This window comes from Ursus americanus, chromosome 12, assembly GCF_024610735.1.
Source record: "Ursus americanus isolate L20-20 chromosome 12, mUrsAme1.1.p, whole genome shotgun sequence".
NCBI lineage: Eukaryota > Metazoa > Chordata > Mammalia > Carnivora > Ursidae > Ursus > Ursus americanus.
In genome coordinates this window covers 56,101,415-56,123,920 of record NC_142138.1, presented here as the reverse complement: position 1 = coordinate 56,123,920, position 22,506 = coordinate 56,101,415, and the positions used below count along the sequence as shown (strand labels likewise).

The following is a 22,506-nucleotide window of genomic DNA, read 5'->3' as shown; positions in this document are numbered from 1 at the left end:
TGGCCGGCTCGTAAGCCTTTAAATGCCTGGCACTGACAACGCCTGTGATCTTGTCCTGGAAATTATATGGTCACAGCCTTCATGTTTCTGGAAATCCTAACATTTTTCTTAAGGTCAATTACAGCCTGGTAAATATGAATCGGTTAGACCAACTCCTCGTGATACCCACATCAGGATAGAAGACGCACTTTAATGAAATGTGTGTGTGTGTGTGTGTGTGTATTTCTTAATGTTCTCTTCTGTCTTCTGCTTCATATTCTCTCCACTTTATTAACCCGGTCCTCTCTTTCTTCATTTCTACTGCTGTGTGAGTTTGAAATAAATCAAACCATGGTCTGCAGGCCAAATGGAGCCTGTCTCCTGTTTACTACAGCCTCTGAACTAAGAATGGTTTTTATATTTTTAAGTGCTTGAAACAGAATCAGAGGGAGAATAATATTTCACGGCACGTGAAAATTATATGAAATCTAAATTTCAGCGTCCATAAATAAAGTCTTAATGGAACATAAATACACTCATTTATTTCAATGTCATCTTGGGCAGAGTTGAGTGGTTGCAACAGAAACTGTATAGCCCAGGAAGCCTAAAATAATAATTACTATCTGACCTTTCATAGAAGTTTGCTGACCCCTGGAATAATCACTAAAGTCTCTGTCTCCATCTTCAAAGTAAAAATGACAAAAATCCTATAAAATGCTGCAGAAAACTCAATTCATAAATACTTGCTAATAACTGGTTTGCCATTTTCAGGCATTTGAGTTGGGGAATTACCCTTTTAAAATCTGTTTTTCTGTCTCTAAAATATGGAAAATAATCTTTACCTCCCTTGTAGAAGGAGATAACGCAAACATGTTCCTGACACACGGGAAGTGCACTATAAATAACAATTTTTATTATTTTAAAGTAATTATTATTCCTCAGAACTTGGTCCATATGCAAGGAGGTAAAACCATCTGTGAGATTTCAGGATCACAGAACTTCAGACCAACAAGGAGCCTGAGAACGTCCAAGCCCTCTCTAGGATTTCACAGGAGATGCACGGAGAAGGCAGTGGTGTTGAGTGAACATTCCTTGGAGAGCTGGTAGCCGTCACAGCCAGAATCAGGATCCCTGATTTCACTGCACTCACCCCTAGAATTTAGTTATCAGGAACCCTGCCACCCTGGTTTATCCATGGCTCTCTGCCCCGGAATTCTGTTCTGATGGAGCCTGAGGACAGGGTTTTCACTTACATAAACATTTTTCTCCCACAAATGTCAAGTGGGGCTGTCCTTTTTCAATTGGGCTGATAGTCACTTAGGGATTACCTTTAGGTACTGAGCTTCAGAAAGTTTTGAGATTCTCTCTCTCTCTCTTACACACACTCACTAGTGTGTAAAGAATGGCTCAGGGTGAGACTCCGTGTATTATCTGAAGCAAGGAAAGAACTTCATGTCTTGTATTTTTGCTTGGCCTCCTGACCATCTTACTCCCAGATGGGACCAGGCTGTTGGTTTGATTCTGGGCTACTAGTAGGTAACGTTGTACCTGCATCTCTCCAGGAATCTTGGCATCTCACACACCTTCCACTGTTAAACTTCTACGGTTCTGTGCTGTGAAATGATAAAATTGGTGCATCCTTGTCATTTTCAAAATTCTCTTCAAATAAAGGGGAAAAATAGTATAGACGGGCAAGTAAATATGGCAAGTTTCTCATTGGGGTCAGAACCGAGGCCCCTCTCTGAGCTGAGCACAGGGTAGGTGAGTAGCAGGCAACCCTCAGACTGTCAGGAAATGGTCTGGAATTGCTATTATGTCCGGCTATGGGTTGCTATTACATCCACTGGATAGTATATCCACTATCTGTATCTGTCTTATGACGAACTCCAACAATTCAAGAGCCTCAGGTTTTAAATGTATTTAGGGTATGATCCAACCGTGAAGGTTGCTCTGAACAACTCACTCCTTTCAAGCTGCTCCAGCCTTTGCCTCTTATGGTTGCTCCAAATGGAGCCATTAGTGGTGTGAAGAGCTAAGGTGCTTTCCGTGGCCTGAGTGTCAGCCCTGGACCGTCCTGCTCACAGGTGGTAGCAGGTCCCTGATGCACTGGAGGTTGGTGGGCTTTTTCTACCAATCCCAAATTAAAGTTATGTTAAGAATGGAAGGGAAACAGGACTGGAACTGGAAAGTGATGGCTATTAGCGTGACTGAGTGCTGTGGCCTCGTCCTGCTGAATCAGGAGAAATTTCACAACTGGGAGCAACCCTGGGGTTCGCTCTTCTAGCTGACAAAATGAGCCTTTTTTCCCCAAGAGGACTACCCGGCATATTTGTAATGCCAACAAATTGCCACTTTCTATCTTCTGTCTTCCTAATATTTTCCTTTTTAAATTACCTCGGGGAGGCTCCTACTCGTTCTGTTTAACGAGCAGTTCCTTCCCACCCTTAGGAGTTGAACAACAGTAACATCAAGTGCCCTTCCAACGATTTCTTTTTCATCACTGTTATGGATGTGGTACTCAGCAAGGGAAATGAGGCTGTTGTTCAAGTTGCTAGCAAGGAAATTAAAAACTTGGATTCAGTGATGCCATTCATGTTCAGTGATAGAGGTGTGAGAGCCAAATGAGTGAGATCATATGTCTGGGACTGCAAATGCTCCGAAGCAGCACAGACATCCTTGTTTAAGTGACATGCCACCTGTCAATGGATTCAAAATGTGAGGTCAACTGGTGAAATGTGAACCGAACATTTTAGTGTAACACAGCGAATAGCAGGAGACTGCAACTGGAGGCAATTGAAAAATTACAAGTTAGGTTCAAGGTATTTGTCCAGGGAGGTATTATCTTCATCTCAGAGAAGCAATTGCAAGCATCATCTTAATGATTGTGAGTTGTCAGGCCTATAGACGTTAATCTCATACCAAAAAAAAAAAAAAAAGAAAAAAAGAAAAAAGAAAAAGTAAAAGAAAAGAAAGCCTCCTGATCTATAGGAGCAAAAATGCTATGATAAGAAACAATTCATCTCTAGAAAAAAAAGGATTTGTGGAAGTTTGGAGTCTGACTCTTGGAAACCGGAAGTGAGGACTGAGAACAGGGCTGGTGAGAAGTAGTCTACCCGTTGGAAAAGAGAGGTGAGACCACAGAGGACAGCAGAGTGGCCGAACTGGTTATTAGTACAACTTGAGCTGGGGATCTCTGTACACCTTCCCTTGGCCCATGTGATTGGTCTGAACGAGTCGAAAAGCTGGAGAGGCCCCAGAGGTCTTTTCACTCAACTGTTCGTTTAAGCAGAAACTCTCCAAAAAGCATCACTCATAGGGACTGTCCAGCTTCTTTCTGAACTTTTTCAGAGTCTGGGGATTTATCAGGACCCAAGGCACTCTACTGTATATTCTTAGACAGCTGGGGAGAATAATTGTTGGGAAATGCTAAGCTGAAAACCACCTCTCTCTTTTACCCACTGGTCTCCGTTGGGTCTTCCTGAAGCAACATGTCCCCCTGTTACGTAATAGCCCTCCGAACCCTGGTTGACATCGGCAATGTGTCAAGTCATATGATTACCAACCCGCTTCCGCTGGCTTTATGAAAATCCCATCAAAGACAGAACTCTCCTACCTCACTGTCTGCTGTGTTAGAACGTGGTCTCCAAGGACTAGACTCCTGATGTGGGCTGCTCAGGGCAGAAGGACTGTAACTTCTTTTGGTCTTTGTTCAGCCTAAAATTGTGTTAGTTTCTTTGCTGCTCATGACATACAGCTGTCTAGAACTGAGCTTGAAGGCGAGCTGAGATTGCCACATCTTTGTCACCTGAACAACTGTGAACACAACTTCATACCATCCTGCATTTTTGCAATTTTTGGTTTTTTAGCCTTAATTTACAGCAGTGTCTAGCACATAGTAGGCACTAAATAAATGTTCATCAAAACCCCATTGGGAACTCTTGTATAGCTATGTTAGTTATTTTAGAAGTCTCCTATTTTCTCTAGGTAGCCTTTTGGGAAAAATTTGTGCTTTTATTTCTAAAAAGTCAGTGTGTGTGTGTTTAAAAGTATCTAAGATCTTACTTTTTTTCCCCTAAGGATATTTTGAATTTTTCTTAAGGTTTGAGACAATGTCCCTTAAAAGTTTTTATTAACATTCGTTCTCTTATGCAATACTACCATCTCTGTACTACCCCAGAGTGGGGGTACTAGTTTCCTGACTCTTCCACTCTTTTGAGTGAAGAAATTCTTGTCAATGCATGTCAACAATTAGCAGAACACATCTTTTAGCAAATATCTTGATATTTGAATTCCTTCATTTTGGAAGATTCCAGGGCATTTAGATTCTCTAATTTGGCTTTGAAAAATATGTTTGTCTTTTAAATGGTTGTGTGGTCTGTAATACACTCTCACAATACCTTTTCTATAAGCTCTTTGGTCTTGACTGAAAAATATTTCACCGTTTCTATCTTCTAATTCACAATGCAAGTCTATACCTTCTTGACACATGGCACTCTTTTCTGATCTATTATATATTTCTTTTTTCTCTTGTATATCTTTATTTCTTTTTCTCTTGCATATCTTTCTTCCAAGCATGAGTTACATTCCATTTCTATGATACCTGCATATTTACGCTTGGCATTAAAACTTGCCATTCTCAATGATTATTGTAGTAGACAGTGTCAACTGTCTTCTTTCCAAAGATGTCTATATCCTAATCCTTGCAACCTGTTTTTTTTTTTTTTTTTTTTTTTTACATGGCAAAACGAACTTTATAGAGAGATTACATTAAGGACCTTGAGGTAGAGAGATTCTCCTGGATTATCTGTGTGCACCCAAGCTAATCATAAGAGTCCTTAAGAGTGGAGATCTTTTCCCAGCTGTGCTCAGAGAAAGATGTAATGTTGGAAGAAAGGCACACAGAGATGGAAGGTTCCTGGCTTTGAAGGTAGAGGAAGGGGGCTATGAGCAAAGGAATACAGGTAGCTTCCAGAAGCTAGGAAGGGCAAGGAAACAGATTTTCCCCTAGAGCCTCCAGAAGGGTACACAGCTCTTCTGACAGCTTGATCTTAGCCCAGTGAGATCCTTGTTGGACTTCCAAATACAGAACTGTAAGAAACACATTCTTGTTTTGAGCCACTGTTCGCGGCAGTTTAGCAGCAGGAGAAAATGAATAGTTATTGTGCATTCTCTGGGAAGGAAAACATCTAAACCATAGAGTTTTGTTCCACAAACCTTTCCTTATTCTTCTCCTGAGAATAGCTGTTGTGTTTTTTTTTTTAAAACTCTGTGGTTTGCTACATGTCCGGTTTTACAGTTTTATAAGGGTATTTTCACAATATTCAAACTTAATTAAAAATCTTCCTGATCAGACCATTGAGCCTTCTACTGAAGACGTTTTTCTGTTCTCAGTAATGTATGTACTGATCCCTTCCAAGAACCCATATTCTAGGCCATGGTCCAGCAACTGAATCTCAGCCTTCCCCATGCTATGTATACTTAGTTCTTGGTTTCCTATATGCTCTGTTATCTTCCAAAATCATGACACTGAACTATGTCACCAAATCTTTTGACTTTAACCCAAATATTTAGACTATAAGTTCTTTTGAAAGTACCATTCATCTAAACTAGGTAAAAATGGGGGATAATTGGTAGCTTTAATATACATTTAATATATTTACAATACATCCTTACACATCCTCCAGGAAACCAACACACCTCCTCCTTAGCCTCACTGGTTCTAGCGCGGCTATTTCCATTCCATTTTCCAAACCAAAATATCAACAAACCTCCCCTATGTCCAATGTCCTTGGTGGTGGTGACAAGTTTGCCATTACTTCCCAATACATGCTAACCCTCTGTGTTTTATGTGAAACACGGAATGTGGCTTCCTTTTGGGAAGGTTTAGCTTTATTCTCTGGGATGTGGCTCATCCTTTTTCACTAATTTCAAAGGGGCACATAAAACCAAAACCAAAACCAAAACAAAACAAAACAAGGCTTCTTCTCCTCAGTGTCTCATTCTTCTATTAGTAACCTCAACACTAACTTTGATTCTGCTTGGTCTCCTTGAAATCTATTTTTTTTCTGCTTTCTTTCCTGGCTTGGGTGCACCCCATGCTGTCTAAAGACCATTCGTTCTGTTGGTCTTCAAGTGTTTCACCTTTTATGTTAGACAGACCAGCTTACGTTTATGAAGCATACAGCAGGTCACCCCCTGACTCAGAAGGTTCACTGATGAGCCTGGAGCTCTTCGTTTCCCCCCGTGAAAGCCACACCATTGTTTTTGGGGTCAGCTTCACTTCGATCTCTTAAATCAGCCTTGCCTATGATCAAGGGCTTTTTTTTAAAGAAGTTTCTAGGTCAACAATTTGGTGACTCTTGCTGCATGTTCTGTGCTATTATTGTACAATAACTTTTAAACACGGATTTTGCTAGCATTTTGACACATCAACATGTGTTTGGAATTAAATAATTGAGTGCTTACTATGTACCATGAGGTTCACATTCATTATTTTCCTTGAATCTTCATGATTACTATATGTGTCATGTCCTAGTATTACCCCCATTTTAAGATAAAAAAACAAAACAGAACTGGGCTTAGAGAGTCTAAGTGATTTCCTCTAAGTCTTGCAGGTAGTAAGAGGTGGAGATGCAATTCAAGCCCAGGGCCAGTGTGTGTCTTCTTACTACAACTCATGGCTCACTGCCAGCACCATTGCCAGCTCCATCTACCACTGCTTTCTTCTTGGCATTGGTTTCTTGTTGTCAGGTTAATCACTGCCACTGATAATGAGGTTAACCCAAGGATGCATTCAGCTCAGTAGAAGTGTGTGGAGGGGGGTGGTGGAGGGAAGAGAGAAAGAGAGATTTGAGGTTAAGGGTATTTTTTTTTTGGAAGGGCATTCTTGAGGGCGTTCATGTGTGTGCAGACATGGGAATGATATGAAAAATATTTGTCAACCTGTGATCATCAACTAATGAGAATGAGTATCTGTTATAACACTGGCACTGGAGGCACCCTACTATGGCCAGTGTTACCCCATTAGTTGGTGGATCTTAGGGGTGGTCTGAGAGATCCCAGGGGAAGGCACTTAGGGTTCCTCAGGCTGTAGCCATTTATCAACTGACAGCAGAATTTCTATATTCTTGCATAACATATCAGCCCTATATGGGTAGATCTGAGGGAAGGAAAAAAGATTTTAGAGTGAGATCAATCTACTGCATACTCAAAGGTATATTGGAAATATGTTAATTTGATATAACAAATCTAGTCTCATCCTGTTCCAGTCCATCCTTTACAGGGCAGCCAGAATAATCTTTCTAAAACTCTGACCATTTCATTCCTCTGTCTAAAACTGTATGATGGACCCCATGTCTGTCTCCTCCTTGATGAGAAGAAACTCCTAAGCTTGGTGTTCATGAAACCATGTGATCTGGTCTCTGGTTGCCTTCTGAACATCTTCCCTCCCTCCCAACACACACATACACACACACACACACACACACACCCCTTATCTTCCCATCATATAAAAACTATTTGATATTTCTGGAACACAGTGTGTCAGCTCATGTACTTTTGCTCAAGAAGTTCCATCCTGGACAGCGCCTACTAATCCTTCAGTACTGAACCGAACATTGCTTCTCTGGGAAGCCTCACTTCCACCTGGGCTTCCCTAAAAGCACATACATAGCTCTTCCTTAGTTCAGACTACTTTCTGTCAAAACTGTTGGTGTGTCTGTCAGCCTCTCACCTCAGATTGTGAACTCCATGCCCATATGTCCACAGCAGCTATCTTTCTGCATCCTTGTAGCCTCTACTGTTAGCTCAATGCCTAATTCATGGTAGGTACTCACGAAATACTCAAGAGGGTAAAGCATTTACTTCCATAATCTCACTGATCCATTCATACCAAGGATGTGAGGTGCTGGAGCTGAGGTACAGAGGGTTTTGTATATCTCACAGCCCTTATGTGGAGGACCACATGCAATCCAGTCTTCCAATTCCAGAAGGGAAATTTGGTGACATTGTACATTTTTATAATACTCCAATAACTAATACAGAAAAATCAAGTTGGGACCTTTTTGGGATATACCTCCCCTAAGGCTGGATTGGCTTCCCTCTCTAACGTCTTTCCCTGATTACACCTACTCATTATGTCCTGCTGCATCAGGAAGTTTACATGAGCCTTTCTTTTTGAGAAGAGTGTCTTAATTGCAAAGTCTCCTTACAATGTGTGCCTTGAGTCTTGGGCTGGTTTGGGTCCTTTCTCTGTCTGTTCCTCCTTCTTTCCTCTTGACTTTTGGCTTTCTCTGGGCCTCCGCATCCAGATGTTCCAGGACCAATGACTGTCCTTTGAATTCTGCCTCCTCACATGGTCCTTGGGATCCACCAAGTCATCCATACCCCTACGGTGTTTTCTAGAAATCTACGTCAAGTAGGACTTTTAAACCATGACCTTATGCAGAGCTTCTGTGCAGGTGTGCTGCCTGACTCTTTGTCTTTTAAAGTTCCTCTCCAGCATGGCTAGAGATGCTCACCTCCAGCCCCAGGGTCCCATCTTTATCTTGGAGTCCTCAATGCCAGATTTCTCAAACTATCACCACAGTTCTTTGCTACCCATGGCAATAGTATGACAGTAAATTTCACTTTGGCTTAACATTATGCAGAAGCATAGCTTATAGATAACTATTAATTTCACAAGTAGCCGGTGAAATTTCCTGCATGGCCTTGGAATTGGCTTTAGACACTTCCTGCAGGCTGACATTGTTTTCAAGTGAAAAGTAAGCAAAGGAAGTTCTAGAGCTGTGCTGTCCAATATGGTAGACACATGTGGCTATTAGGCCGTGCAATATGGTCAGTCCTAATTGAGATGTTCTGGAAGTATAAAACACACACTTGATTTCAAGTACAGTACGAAAAAAATGTAAAATGTATCTTTAATAGTTTTGATGTTAATTATATGTGATTATATATGTTGATTATATGTTGATTATATATGATACTATTTGAGATATTTAAAGGTTAAATGAAATAAGTTGTTAAAATCTATTTCTTCTATTTATCTTTACTTTTTAAATGTGGATAACAAGACACTGAAAATTCCGTATGTGGCTTGCACAATTTGCTATTGGGCTGCACTGCTCCAGAGGACTTGCCTGGTGGCCTTTTAATATTAGTAAGCTAAATGTGTACAGATAGACTAGAAAGTTAGTGCATAATGAAAAAGCAGAAAAGGTTATGAATGACAGAAGGAAGCTTCTGCTCAGATTTTTAAATTTCTGTTCCCTGAATACGCCAACATGCCACCTGCCTGACAAACTTTTAAGAAGGTCTGATAATCCTCAGAGAAATGAGGCTGAACCAAATGGCATCTGTCTAAGGCTCGCTGCATGGTGCCTAACCTCAGAGGCTTAAAATCAATATTGATTTTTGTCATTTCTTTTACCCTGGCATTTAAATATCCCTTAGATTTATTGCCTTCAGGTTTTTGGTTAAGATTCAGCGATGGGTGTGATAGCAGGGGTGGTAATAAGTTATGTAGATATCATTTAATTTATGAACTCTGGAGCTCTGGGGTAGTTTTCAGTTCGAGAAATATATTAACCACATACACATCACCCTTCATTTTGCGGTGAGAATTTCCAAGCCGGGTCCCTATTGTGCCACTTAATTTATGGTCTGGCCAGCTACCTGGATCTGAGCACAATATTTCAATATAAGTTGCTCCCACATTCAGAGGGGAAGAAGATGGGCTTCAAAGAAGCCAGCTGGACAGTGATGGATTGCTCTCTCTCCTCTACATAGGCTGGGGCCTTAAGTAGCTTTTAAAGCTTGTCAATGGTTCGGGTCTTTTTCTGCTCTGAGAAGCTGCACGCACTGGCCTGGACAAGCGGAATCAGCCATGCTGGAGCAGGCAGAAGGCAGCTCCCAGAGTTACTTACGTTGACAGCCGGAGTGCCAGGAATTTCCCGGCAGACACTCATCACACTTAGGCCCTGTGGTTCCCGTCTTACACTCACAAAATCCTGAGCCATTACAACGATCATGGACTGAGCCCAAAGGGTTACAATAACACTCTGTAGAAACAAGACAACACACAGGCTGGAGACAAGTCCGCATGGCTTATAGGTCATAACACAGGAGCGTCACTTAAATGCATCGCTTACTTAAAGGGAGATGTCCGCTAAGGAAATGCTTTGGCAAATATGGTGATTTCGGCCCCGTTTATTGATTTCCTCGGCCTTCCATGATGCCATTTTTATGATATGGGAGGAAATTAACTGAAAACTTGTGAGGAAATAAGACATCATGCTCTTCATGGCTAACAGATCATAATAGAGATTCCATTTGTTAGGGCATTTTTAGATGGTTTAATGAACACCACGGGAAGTTTGTATATCAAGTATAAATCAATATGCCATCAATGTAAAATCTGTTTTAAATTATTCAAATAGGCTTATCTGTTACACTCAATATTTGAGAACTGCTGAACATTTTTAAAGTGCAATCTGAAAGCACTTTGTTCATTCAAAGGCACTTTTCTTTATGATTTGGGAGAGCACTTTATTTTATATATCTATCTATCTATCTCCACACGCACTGTTCTGTGCGGAGCCTGTAGGTGTTGTTTAGATGCTAGGCACGTTGGTAGGGGTTTTATGCAGCCTGGATTAACAATCATGAAAGAGAAATAAAGTTTGAAATCCCAAGTAAATTTCAACATAGGCATAATTGGAAACATACGTTTTTCATTCTAATGTTTACTGGAAGGACAATACAACTTTGTCTAGTAAAAAGTAACTAGAATATGTTCTTGATTCCTCACACACTCTTAAACAGGATGTTTTTGCTTTGGAAGCTCTATTTTGCTGAAAGGCTGAACCTGAAATGGGAATTTCTTAGGTTTCCATTAATTTGAAAGGCAACAACAGCTAGTTTGCAGCTTTTGGAATTTGGGGGCCAAAGTTTCTTTCCTCATAACCCTACTGTATAATCTGGGCAAGCCTCTTTGTCACTCTGTTTCCTTTATATTAAAATGCCCCATTAAGAGGTTTTCTTTTTAAAAACCAAATAAAATACCGACCGACCAACCAACCGAAGAAGAGAAGCCCTGAGAACTTCAGCTTATTAGCATCAAGGTTAGGGTTTTAGACTGGCAGCAGAGATTCAAGATGTAACGCTATAAAGAGGTCTGGAGGTTTGGCTCTGTTTTTGTCATTGGGATTAATTAGACAATTTCTTCAAAGAATATAGAAAGCCTTAGAATTAAGACTTATTTCACGTTGATTTAGTTAAATTTTATGTTCAACGTTATTATGATACAAACATAAGACTAATAGTGACATATGCAGGTAAAAATAAAACTAAATAAACTAAAATGCTCCCTCCTTTCCTGGCTTGGTTTGTGCTTAATAATTAGAGTTTTATTTTAAGTGGGCATTTTTTATTTTAATGTGTGTATATATGGGAGTTGTTTTCTAAAATAGTCATCTTGTCGTGGCTTTAAAAATGTGTGTACATTTATATTATAAATATGTACCTATACTTACTCAACACTTACTTTGTTTCTTACTATTTAAAGTGTATTTAAGTTGACAATGAGTCAACTTTGTAAGCACTTTGTAAACCAGGAAGTAGAGTTATAACTGGCCGTCATGAATTCGCATGCTACTCTAGTCAATTAGCCCATAGCAATTTTATTAATATAAGGGTTTAGATGCAAAGAAAGCAAACAAAATTTTTTAAAAATGCAGAATGTCTACATCATAGGACATCCCAGTGGTTGTCATAGGAAAAGTGGTTGTCATAGTGTTATTCAAACAGAAATGAAAATAAATGACGAGGAGAGGTGTGGTCTACACACCATCTTATGTACAAATATATTAGTTTTTAAAAAAGTATTATTTGTGATACCACGGTCAATGGTAGATATTGGTGATGGCCTTGGAGTATTATATTTTATTCCATGAAATTAGGAAGAATATGCAGGACGGTTAGGCTAAAAACAACATGAAATATTCTTGGAGGTTTGATTAAAAAGTTATACTACAATTGATTTATAGGTGTTAGAAGTTCTTGTCTGTAGAAGGTACTTCTGGTTACCTGATCTTGGGTTTCAGGGGGTATAAAAAAATACAGCCTAATTTGAGATATGTTTAGTAGTAACTGCTGAGCCCTGTGTCTTATTCTGATGTCAAGCTTGTTATCAGAGATTATTAGCAGTGATTACCCAAGGTCATGAACCACATATCCTCTAGCTTTCTGCTTAATGCTTGAGTTTATATGAAACAGAAGCATGCCAGGGTGTCATCTTCATGTAATTGCTGCGTCATACAGGGTAATTACATGCATCTTTGGAGACATGGCTGTGCTTGGAATTTGTATGAAAATGGGTAAGTTCACCAGTAGTCACAAAGCAGAGGTCACTGTGGCAACACGGAATAGTCTGCATTTTATATTTGTCATAATATAAAATGATGTAAATAGTTTATGACATCTATTTCAGTGCGGTATACATTTTGTCAAAGATAAGGGCTCTTCCCTTATAACCAGGGTGGTGGATTTCACTGTCATTTGTTAAAGAAATGGCAAAGTGCCTTTCTCTTCCTCAGAATTAGAGAAGACTTAGATGAAGTTCAAATTTTCCCAGATTGGTGCTTAATTCTGTGAAAGTGAATTAGGTAAATACCCATTCATTTTCATTTGTGCTTTCTATACAAAAAGGCATTAAATTCTCAATTACTTGTGGTGTATGCTCTTAAATTTAATTCTCAGTCCCGCCTCAAGCCTTTTGGGGAGCTGAACTGTGGAAAAGAGTGAACTGGTTCATGCTTTTCCATAGGGCAAGCCTTGGCAATAGGGAACCACAGGCTACCAGTGGCCCTCAGAGAGCAAACGCCAGCCTTAGCCTGGTGGGTAGGCAGCCCTGGTACCTCTACCCTTGACCCTTCAAGTGGGAAAAACAGAATCCATAGCTCTTTTAGGAAATTGTTATCAATTCATTGTATGCATATATAGACTCAAGACAAAAGATAGACTGTAGCATATACCAGCTAGCTACATTTTCCAATTCATTCTTTACAAACAATTTTACCCCTTAGGAAAAGGGCAGCAATTTAAGGAATTCTGGTATGTGGGGGAATATTATAGCTAATTTTAATGGTACCTAAAAATTTTCATCTTTGGGTTTACCAATTTACTTGGTTTGAAGAGTATAAAATACTGAATAGAAACATGTTTGCCTCAATAAAATAAAATTCTCCAAAGAGTTATAATTTTAACTAACAAACTTTCTAGAAATGGAGAAAACAACTGCTTTTGATTTTTTAAGTAGGAAAAATGTATATTAGGCTTTCCATATTTCATCTCTAGTTCATGGTATTTAAAAGACAAAAGCTAAACAGGCTGTCTTCCTGCCTGGAGATAATCAAACATAGATTTGCAACAGAACTTTACCTCTTAAAATTGAATAGGAAGTGCAGATTTTATAGTTCATAAGATTAGTTTAGGACTAGAAAAAGGCCAAAGTTCCTAAGAATAGAATATTCTGAGTAAAACATTGGGATATTATTGTTACCTGTTAGATATTATATGGAATAAAGTATTTTCTTTGAGGGCTTTTTCTTTATTCATTAAAAATAATATGAAATTAACACTGTAAAATATTTTAATCTTAGGTAATTTACATAAAAGATTTTTATTTCTATGTTCCTATTTATTTTACCTTTTCTCTTGTTTCCATATTTATAGTATGACATTTATATATTTTTACAAATGACATTCAGTGAATGTAACTGCATTCAAAATTCTGACAGCTACATGTCTTTTGGGTTATTAATAACCTCAAATCTTTGTAACCCCAATAGTTATAAAGGCAATTGCACTTCTGTTCGCAAGCACATAGCAGAATTGCTACTGTCATCCAAAAAGCATACCGTAAGTAAAAGTCTGACAAGCTTAGTTTTGCTAATTATGTCAGGATAGTTGGGAGAAGGTGTTCAAGCTTTGAAGTCAGGAAACTAACTCTTTGTGAAAGCTGTACGATTTGGGTCAATTTGCCTTACTTTTCTCTACTAGAAAATAGAAGACATTATCAGTGGAATACTTACCCCCACAGTTTTGTTAATGAGGATTAAGTAGAAAAAACATATTTTCAAGTCAGTTCACAGTTTACCAAGTGTTACCTGGGCATCCCGTAGGACCCCAGTTGGACCAGGAGTTCTTAAATGACTTACCTAAGGCACACAGCTATTAAATATCAAACTGGGACTTGAACCCAGCTCTCCGGCCTCTAAGTCCAGTGATTTCTCCACTAATTCCCAAATAATAAATAAGGAGGCACTTTGAAAAATAGAACATACTGTAGATATAAACAGTATTATGTAAACTTGGTCTAACTGATTTCAAAACAACTTGTACAGCTTGCTTATGTGATCCTGGGCAAGTAGCTATATGACCTTGACAATCCAATCAGAAAACAATGATCCCAGAATTGCAGTTTAATTAGATTTCTTTTTTGATCAAAAGACCTCCTGCCATTTTTCAGCATGTGTTTTCTATTTAAATTAGTCTCTATGTGCAAAATTCTACTTTTAAAATTCGTTGCCTATGTAGTTACCTACTGGTGAGGTAACAGATATGCATGTAGCCTTGACCATTTCAAACATATGCACTTCTTCAAAGTAAATTGTGAAGTGAAATTCCATTTATTGTTTCTTATTTTTCCATCAGCTCCCTTTCTTAAAGATGGGTTCCACTATGCAAAAGGTAGGAGAAAGTTTTTTGGGAGGTTCTCTCCAGTTGACCTGAGCAGTGGTCATGGTGGGTGGGGGAGAGTGCTTGAGAGAACCCTGTGAACCCAGTTTTCCAGAGCTTATTTACCTTGGAAGCTGAGAGAATTAATTGCCTAGAATAGCTTTGAGAAATTGTTTCTCCTTTTGGGGGCTATAAGAAAATTAAATAAATGGAATTTCATTACTATGGATGGAAAAGTCAGGCAAACTTCTATATTACCAATTGCTAATGGCTTTCAATTCCAAATGGTGATATTTTTAATTAATCGATATTTGTTGGTTACCAATTACATACAAGAGTTTATCCTAATTTCTCACACCTATAATTAAACCCCATATAGTGAGTTTCCATTTTAAAAGCTAAATGTACAACTTAAGACTTTAAGATTATTTGATATTACCAGGTTTTAAGATTTCATGCAAAAAAAAAAAAAAAGGAAGAAAGAATAATAGAAAGAAAATTTTTCATCTTCTAAACATGATTTTCAGCTAATCATCTTTAAAGCAACAATCACATAAGGATTCAGAATATATCCCCCAATTCATCCAGCACAAGAGAATTTCAAGTCTACCATAAGGGGGTTTTCTCCATTGAGAAAGTTCATTCTGGCTCAGCCGTGGTGCAAATCAACAGCCTCTTCACCTTAAATAGCTCCCCATAGCTCGAAAGGCGCAGAACAATAGCTGAAATTATAATGGAACTGACCTATGCACACATTCTCATCGTCCAGCTGTGCAGAAGCATTTCTGAAGTAGCCCAGCCTGCATAACTCACAGTGCTGCCCTCTAGTGTTGTGTTTACAGCTCACGCAAATGACTGTATTGAGCAGATCGATATAACTGCATCGATTGGAGTGGCCGAAGCATTCACAATCTTGCAAGGAAGAACAGAAATGTATACAGAGTGTATACAGTAGCAGAGTAACAGCACACTACATGCTTGGATAAAATGAGGAGTGGAGAAAAGATGGCGGGATGGCATTACATCTATGTGATGGAACATGACACATGGTGACCACAGGTGGTTGTGACTGGCATGAAAGTAGCATCTGTTTCAAGCAGGATAGAAAGGTTGGACATTCAGAACATGACTGGAGAGTGTTAATTCTTGGCATACAGTATGAATAGAAGCATTTGCAGGTGTACACCTTTTAAAATTTGGGAAGGCTCGGTTGCCATTGATGCAAAAGTCTAATTTTTGTGTATTGAGAACGTTACTGTCTTTGTGCCACTTCCCCCATTTTTTCTTCATATTTGCACTCTTAAAAAGACGGAGGGAAGTATGTGAGCATCGAGGGCCTGAGCCTGCCACTACCCATGACTCCATTGTTTAGAGTCTCATTATCATTTATGCAAGACAGTAACTTAGTCAGGGTTTCCCAGAAATGGTGGCAAATTTCATAGGGATCTAGCCACTAACAAATTTTCTTTTTTTGTTTTTTCCAAATGCTAAGAGGGAAGACAGCTTTTGTAAGCCTTTAATCAGGCCAAATCTGATGTTTGTTTATCTGTGAGAGAAAATATAAAAAGCAGGGAGATGATTTGTATGGGAAAAGTGCTCTTAAAATTTCCTTTTCACCCAAGTTTCAAGCGAAGTCCACTACAAAAGAAGGATTAGGCAGCTAATGATTGGGCAGTACCCTCAGATTTCCTTTTCTTTGTTTCCCCAGAATGCTGGAGATGCCTCTGAGGCTGGGGCATGATGGTGGGAAGAACTAGACAAGGAGACGGGGAAAGAGGAGGAGAGCAAGTGGGGAAGGGTGGAGAGTGACTAGATTTTCTCTCTGTTGCATCTCAGCGAAGCAAGACGTTGTTCATCTAATTCAACGTTTTTCAAAGAAGTGGCAAAGACAAAGCCTTTACCCGTGGCAATAATGATCAAATCAGACAGAAAAAAAAAAGTGGGAGGAGTAAGTAGGGGAAGCTAATATGTCTTCTCAAAATATGGGGGTAGGCCTAGCTGGCCATTTATGAGGAGGGTCAACCATGATACTGTAAACCTTGTTTATCTAATCTAAAAGTACTCCTCTTATTAATGTCTGGCTTTTATTTTACTTCACTAGGAAGCCAAACACAGCCACTATTTGAGCCCATTCATTCATTCATTCATTCATTCATTCAATAAATATTTTATTGAGTTGACCTACCATGTGCCAGGCACTATGCAAATCGCTGAGTTACTCTTTTGGCCTAGATAGATTTTGAAAGTAGTGCATTTGATGAGCAGAGTAAAAATGAATAGGCACTGTCAAAATGAATAAGGAAGAATAAGGAAGAGTGACTAGAATTTTTTTTTTTAACATGCTGCTACTCATCAGAATGGTGTGGGTTCATTTAGTGGAGAGCGGAGGTCAAGGTCCTGAGAGGATAAAATCAAATTTGGATAGAAGCAGAGAAGGACACTGGAAACTGTAAAGAGTAGAAGAAACCAGGAATAGGGTCAGCACCTTGGGGACACTAGATGCTTAAAGAGAAGCAAGAAGAGGGAGGCTCCTGAAAGCAAGCCACTTCCTTTAGGAGAGGCGAGTTTTGTCCTGTAGCTAAGTGTGCTGGGGGTTGGGGTTGGGAGGAAGCAGAGAGAGAAGGAGAACAGAGTGGGAAGGGGGCCTTGGGACTTGGATGTGGGAGATGGGGTAAGAACGTACCTGCATAAATGCAGTAGTTAAGGCATTCCACATTATTAACAATAAAATAATAACAACAAAAATGATACAATTACAGATCACCAAATTAAATTTTCTTGGAAAACAAGCATTTCCCTCCAATACACTATATCTCCCCGAGTTACACGTTGTTTATGCTGACATTTCTGACTTGCCAGGAAACCTAAAAAGCCTCTAAAACCTTCCTTGGTTGAGGATTTGAAATGGGGAGAAGCTTTCTAGAGGTTGCAGGAAGGAGACCCAATTCACAAATCGAATTGCTTCTCAGGACTTCTCCAGAGCTGTCTGGAATTGTTGAGGTGTGGGCACCAACAGCCCTGTCCTTTGGCTCTCCCTCTCCAAGGAAGAGGTTCCTTGGTGGTTGTGGTTCTTCACATTCACCACCCCAGACTGGCCCTTGGTGCACCTACTATAATTTATCCAGCTTTTTTTCAGAGGCATCTTTTATGTGCATAAATTGATCCTAGGAACTTTTTGAAACTACACAGAGGTCCTTGTCAAAAAGCTTGTTTTGTGGGCAAGATAAACACATGCTTAGAATAACTAGGAAACAAAGGAGCATGTGCTTAAGAAAACCAAACAGAGACACAGAGTGATCTAAGGAGAAATTCATTTAACTTGAAGGGAATTAGGAAAAACTAACTTAACACTGAGTCTTCTGTGAGGGTACATAGGGTTTACTAGGAAAAAAAGGGGGGTGTGTGGGGGATGAGCATTTCAGGTGAAAGGGGAATAGAGTGTGCAAAGGTATGAAGTTGGGGTAAGTGGAGAGAATAAGGCTGGAGAAGTTTCATAATGTAGTTCCTTTGTGGGTGTTTGAAGGGTTCGGTAAGATCTGCCCAGTGGCCAGAGCTAGACGCTGAGCTACGTCTGACAGTTTTATCCAAGAAAGAAAACATATCTGTAGATATCCAAGGTCAACACTTTCCAGACCCAGCCCATGAATCTCCACGGACACGTCAAATGTCACACTACCATCCATTATTCTTTGAGCTCAGTGGATAGTAGACATCTTCGTGACAACATTATTTGTTTCTGGGTCTTATGTGAGAACAGATTTATTAATTTCAATAGGAAAAGATAAATAATATAAGTTGTATAAATAATTATATATAGAACCATTCCAGCTAAATACCCACTATTAATAAATTTATTTTAGAAGATAAGTGGATATCCAAATGTCTTATAATCTAGGAAATGGGGTAGCAGTGTGATTCTTTTAAGACTTCTAAGACTCTTCTGAGACTTCAATAAAGCTGTCTTCTCTGGTCATGATATATTTGAGAATGTAAAATGAGAAAAAGATCTTTGAAAAACATGAGAGCACTGTATAAATGCAAGGCATCTCAAATGTAATTATTAGGCTGCTGTATTATTTTTCAGTATTCTGTTCATCTACCACTCTTTAGGAACTGGTCTTTCCATGTAGGCACAGAATCCTTCACTGATCATTAATGATGTGGTCTGAGCTACATTATCATATTAAGGCCCTGCAGGGATGATACTAATGGTTCAATAATTCTTTGATCTTCCAATTCATTGACCGGCCATGTCCTCCCTTCCCTTCTTACAAAGTATAGAGTCCACGGTCCGTCCTTACAGTGACTTCCTTTCATACACTCTCATCTCCCTTCCCCCCACCAGTGCCCACGCCAGTCATAGTCTCCTGGGAAAACCTGACCCTGCTTAAATCCACCTCTCCGCCTCTCCATGCCTACACCCTAGCAGCTAAATGTGGCTGGAGTTTTTCTCCAACTCTTTTGAAACAAGTCTCATTTTAAGTTCATGACCATAAACCTCAAAGGGACCTTTAGAACTGCCAGGCAACCCTTCCTGAAACAGGGGGCTTCTGGGCCATGACTCTCTCTTGTTTCCCCTTCTTCCCTACTCGTTGATGTAGGAAAGATGTTACGGTTCAAAGCCTAAGGCCAGGAGAGAACTCTTGAGACATCTTCCGGTGCAAAAAGGTGGTTTTATTAAAGCATGGAGACAGGATCTGTGGGCAGAAGGGGCTGCACCGGGGTCATAAGGAGTAGCCCATTATATACTTTCAAGTTGGGAGGGGGTTAGGGATAGCTCAAGTCTCTAAGGAACTTTGGAAGCAAGGTTTCCAGGACCTTGAGGGGGCTAGCTATTGTTGGGAAAAGGTCATTTATTACCCTCTAATAAAACCTTAGTCATGAGACCCTTCAGATGTATATTGGTGGGCCATATGCTTGGGGGATGATTGTCAACATGTGTCTTGGGGGTTTAGAGATAAAGGAATTTTTATATGTCAAAGTAGACTTACAGGGTCCTGGATGTCAGGCTAGGATTGCCTGTTGCCCCTTAGCAAAGTGTCAATATCGAGGCAGCTGACTCCCTAGGGGAATGTCACTCTGCCTGTTTCAAGGACTTGTCAGTGGGCTGTAGAGAGTAAGAAATTTAATAATTTTTCTTCTGCTTTTGTTTCCCACATTACTCACCATTGTTTTCCCCTCTCTTTTCCTTTTTGTCCTTTCTCCTCAAATGTTTCAGGGCTTACTTCTTGGAACTCTTTGTTCTTTGGGCTCACCCTAGAGCCAGGGTTCTTTACCTAGACTCAGGACTTCACACACCATCTATATGCTGACCTTTCCAAAATAGTTATTTCAGCCTAGACTGACTTACCAGTCAGTGAGACTTCCTCCAGACTGACCTACTCAGCATTCTTAGTCTACACTTGGACATTTAATGGTTATCTCAACTTCAACATGCTCATAACTGAGCTCTTAGGTCACCTTCCCAAACCTGCTACTCCCGCAGGCAGTCCATCCTATCTCAGTAAATGGCAACTCTGTTCCTCCAATTTTTAGCTTAAAATTCCTGCAGTTGTTCTTGATATCTCTTTTTTTCCTCATCCTGGACAAACAATCAATCAGCAGATCCTGGCTATGCTTTTAAAATACATTCTAAATCTCACCACCTCTTACTATCTTATCTCTAGTTAAAGGCGTCTGGATTATTGCTTTGGTCCCAAAACTGCTCTCCTGGCTTCCATCCTAGTGATAGTTTCCTCTCCACACATCAGTCAGAGTGACTCTTTCAAAACTTTAATTGGGTCATGACATCCCTTTGCTCATAATCCTAATGGCTTCCTATGTCATTCAGAATACAAGACAGTTTAAATTCATTCATTCCCAATTGATCTGGCCCCTGGCCTCCCTGATGGCTCATTGCCATCACTCTCATCCTCACTGGCTGTACAAAGCTCCATGTTGCTCTGCAAACATGCCAGGGACTTCCCCAGGGCCTTTGCTCTTGTCGTTACCTCTGTGTGGAATACTTTTCCCCTGGACATCACTATGACTTGTTTCTTCACTCTGCTTTGAGGTTTCTGCTCAAAGAAAATTCTGTGACCACTCTATCAGAAATAACAGCCCCCAGCCCAAACATTCTAATCCCCAATTTCCTAACCCCATTTAATTTTATTTTTGTAGAATTTGTAGTATCTGAAAAGTATATTTCAAAAAATTTTCTCCCCAATACTCTGAGTATAAATACATGAGTGCAGACCATGCCTGTTTTGTCCACAGACGTAACCATGAAACTCAAACCATCTCCTGGCACATACTAAGCACTCAAAAAATGTTGTCAAATGAACATATCAATGAATCCGTGATGACCCTGAGGTGCCTTCCTTTGTGAAACAGAGGAAGACACAAGAGGCCAGTTATGTTTCAATTCATTCCTCCCTATATGAATGCCATAAGTCTGGCTATATCCCGTATATTAAAGAGTTTAGAAAAACAACAGCCACACAACAAGATATAACTGAGTTAGTGATTATTTTAGCTGAGGGTTGTCTCTATGTCAATGAAGATCAGTTTAAGCAGGAAAAAGGAGATTTGTAAAAATTGTTAGGGTTTTATATAGTTTTTCAATCTCAAATTACATCGTAGACAAGTTTTAATTGCTGTTGTGTAGACAAGCTCATGGGGTCCTCTAGAACACATTTCCGTGGTGTGGCATGCAAGCACTGGCAACATCTATTTCCTGAGAACCACCCTCTATCAGGAAACACATGAAGCCGTCCGGCAGAGTCTACTGAAGTTTCTCAACCTCGGCACTATTTACATTTTGGGCCAAATAATTCTTTGTTTTTCTATATATTGGAGGATATTTAGAAGCATCCTTGGCCTCTGCCTACTAGATGCAGTAGCAACCCCCAAGCTGCGACAACCAAAAGTCCTCTGGGGAGGCAAAAAACCCCCTAGGACACGCACGACATCGTATAAAGCAGTTATGATTATATGGTACTCAGTAACTGACCAGTTAAGACCAATAAAAGCTAGGGATGTTTTAGAAGGAGAGTTCAAAGTTGGCTTTTCAGATCAGGAAAGATCCAACCCTCTTAGGTAAAGGTTCTTTCCGATTGCCACTGGCTGGGTGGAGGGCTGGGCAAGGAAGGGTTGCAGAAACAAGAGGTTGGAGAGAGAGTGTGAAAGAGGAAGAATGGCAGAAGAGGAAGGGTGAAATCTCCCCTTGGTGTCTTCTTTCTTACTGTTCCCTGTTGCCTCTAATCGCGTGTTGCATTGCCTACTTGTTGCAAGTAGGAGATCGAGTACTCAGAATGGCACAGGTAGTTTTTTTCTTTTTAGTCAAATGAGGAAAGCTGGTGAGAATTCATTTTAGTCCCTAAAAAAAAAAAAAAAAAAGGAAAAGAAAAAAAGAGTTTGGGAAAAAGAGTTTAGCTAGAAAGTGAAGGAATGCAAACTTTTAAAAAGTATTTTCTCCTCACTACATTCACAGAGTCACCATGCCCCTGAGGGGCCTCCGCCAGGGGTGGCAGTGAGGTGGCTGTAGCATTTTGTTGGTCCTTTTCCCACCCCCACCCTGTCTTGCAACCTGATGTAGCTTTTGAAGCTCTTCCATGTACATCATTTGATGATGATATGGATTTTTTTTATAAATCATTAGGTGACTTCTTCCTGCCTCTGGAGATGTGTGCGAACCTCATTAGTGCTATGACCCCAAGAAACCCGAGATCCAATGATGCAGGGTCAAATTCCAGGTCAAGAGGCCTCTTGTATTTCCAGTGTGCTTGACATGACATAAAAGAGACGGAATCT

The 22,506-nt window shown here is 39.9% G+C and overlaps 1 protein-coding gene across 2 annotated transcripts in view; it reads right to left on the bottom strand.

Moving 5' to 3' along the window:
- NTNG1 (netrin G1) overlaps positions 1-22,506 on the bottom strand; it is a 311,481-nt gene that overhangs the window by 35,060 nt on the left and 253,915 nt on the right. Inside the window, exons 6-7 of one of the 2 annotated variants that reach the window (XM_045801633.2) lie at positions 15,460-15,627; positions 9,903-10,037 (exon numbers count right to left, since the gene is read on the bottom strand). The exons of the other annotated variant lie outside the window; for it this stretch is intronic. Coding sequence (XP_045657589.1) covers positions 9,903-10,037; positions 15,460-15,627 — 303 coding nt within the window. The remainder of the gene's footprint in view (positions 1-9,902; positions 10,038-15,459; positions 15,628-22,506) is intronic. 2 annotated transcript variants of the gene reach the window in all.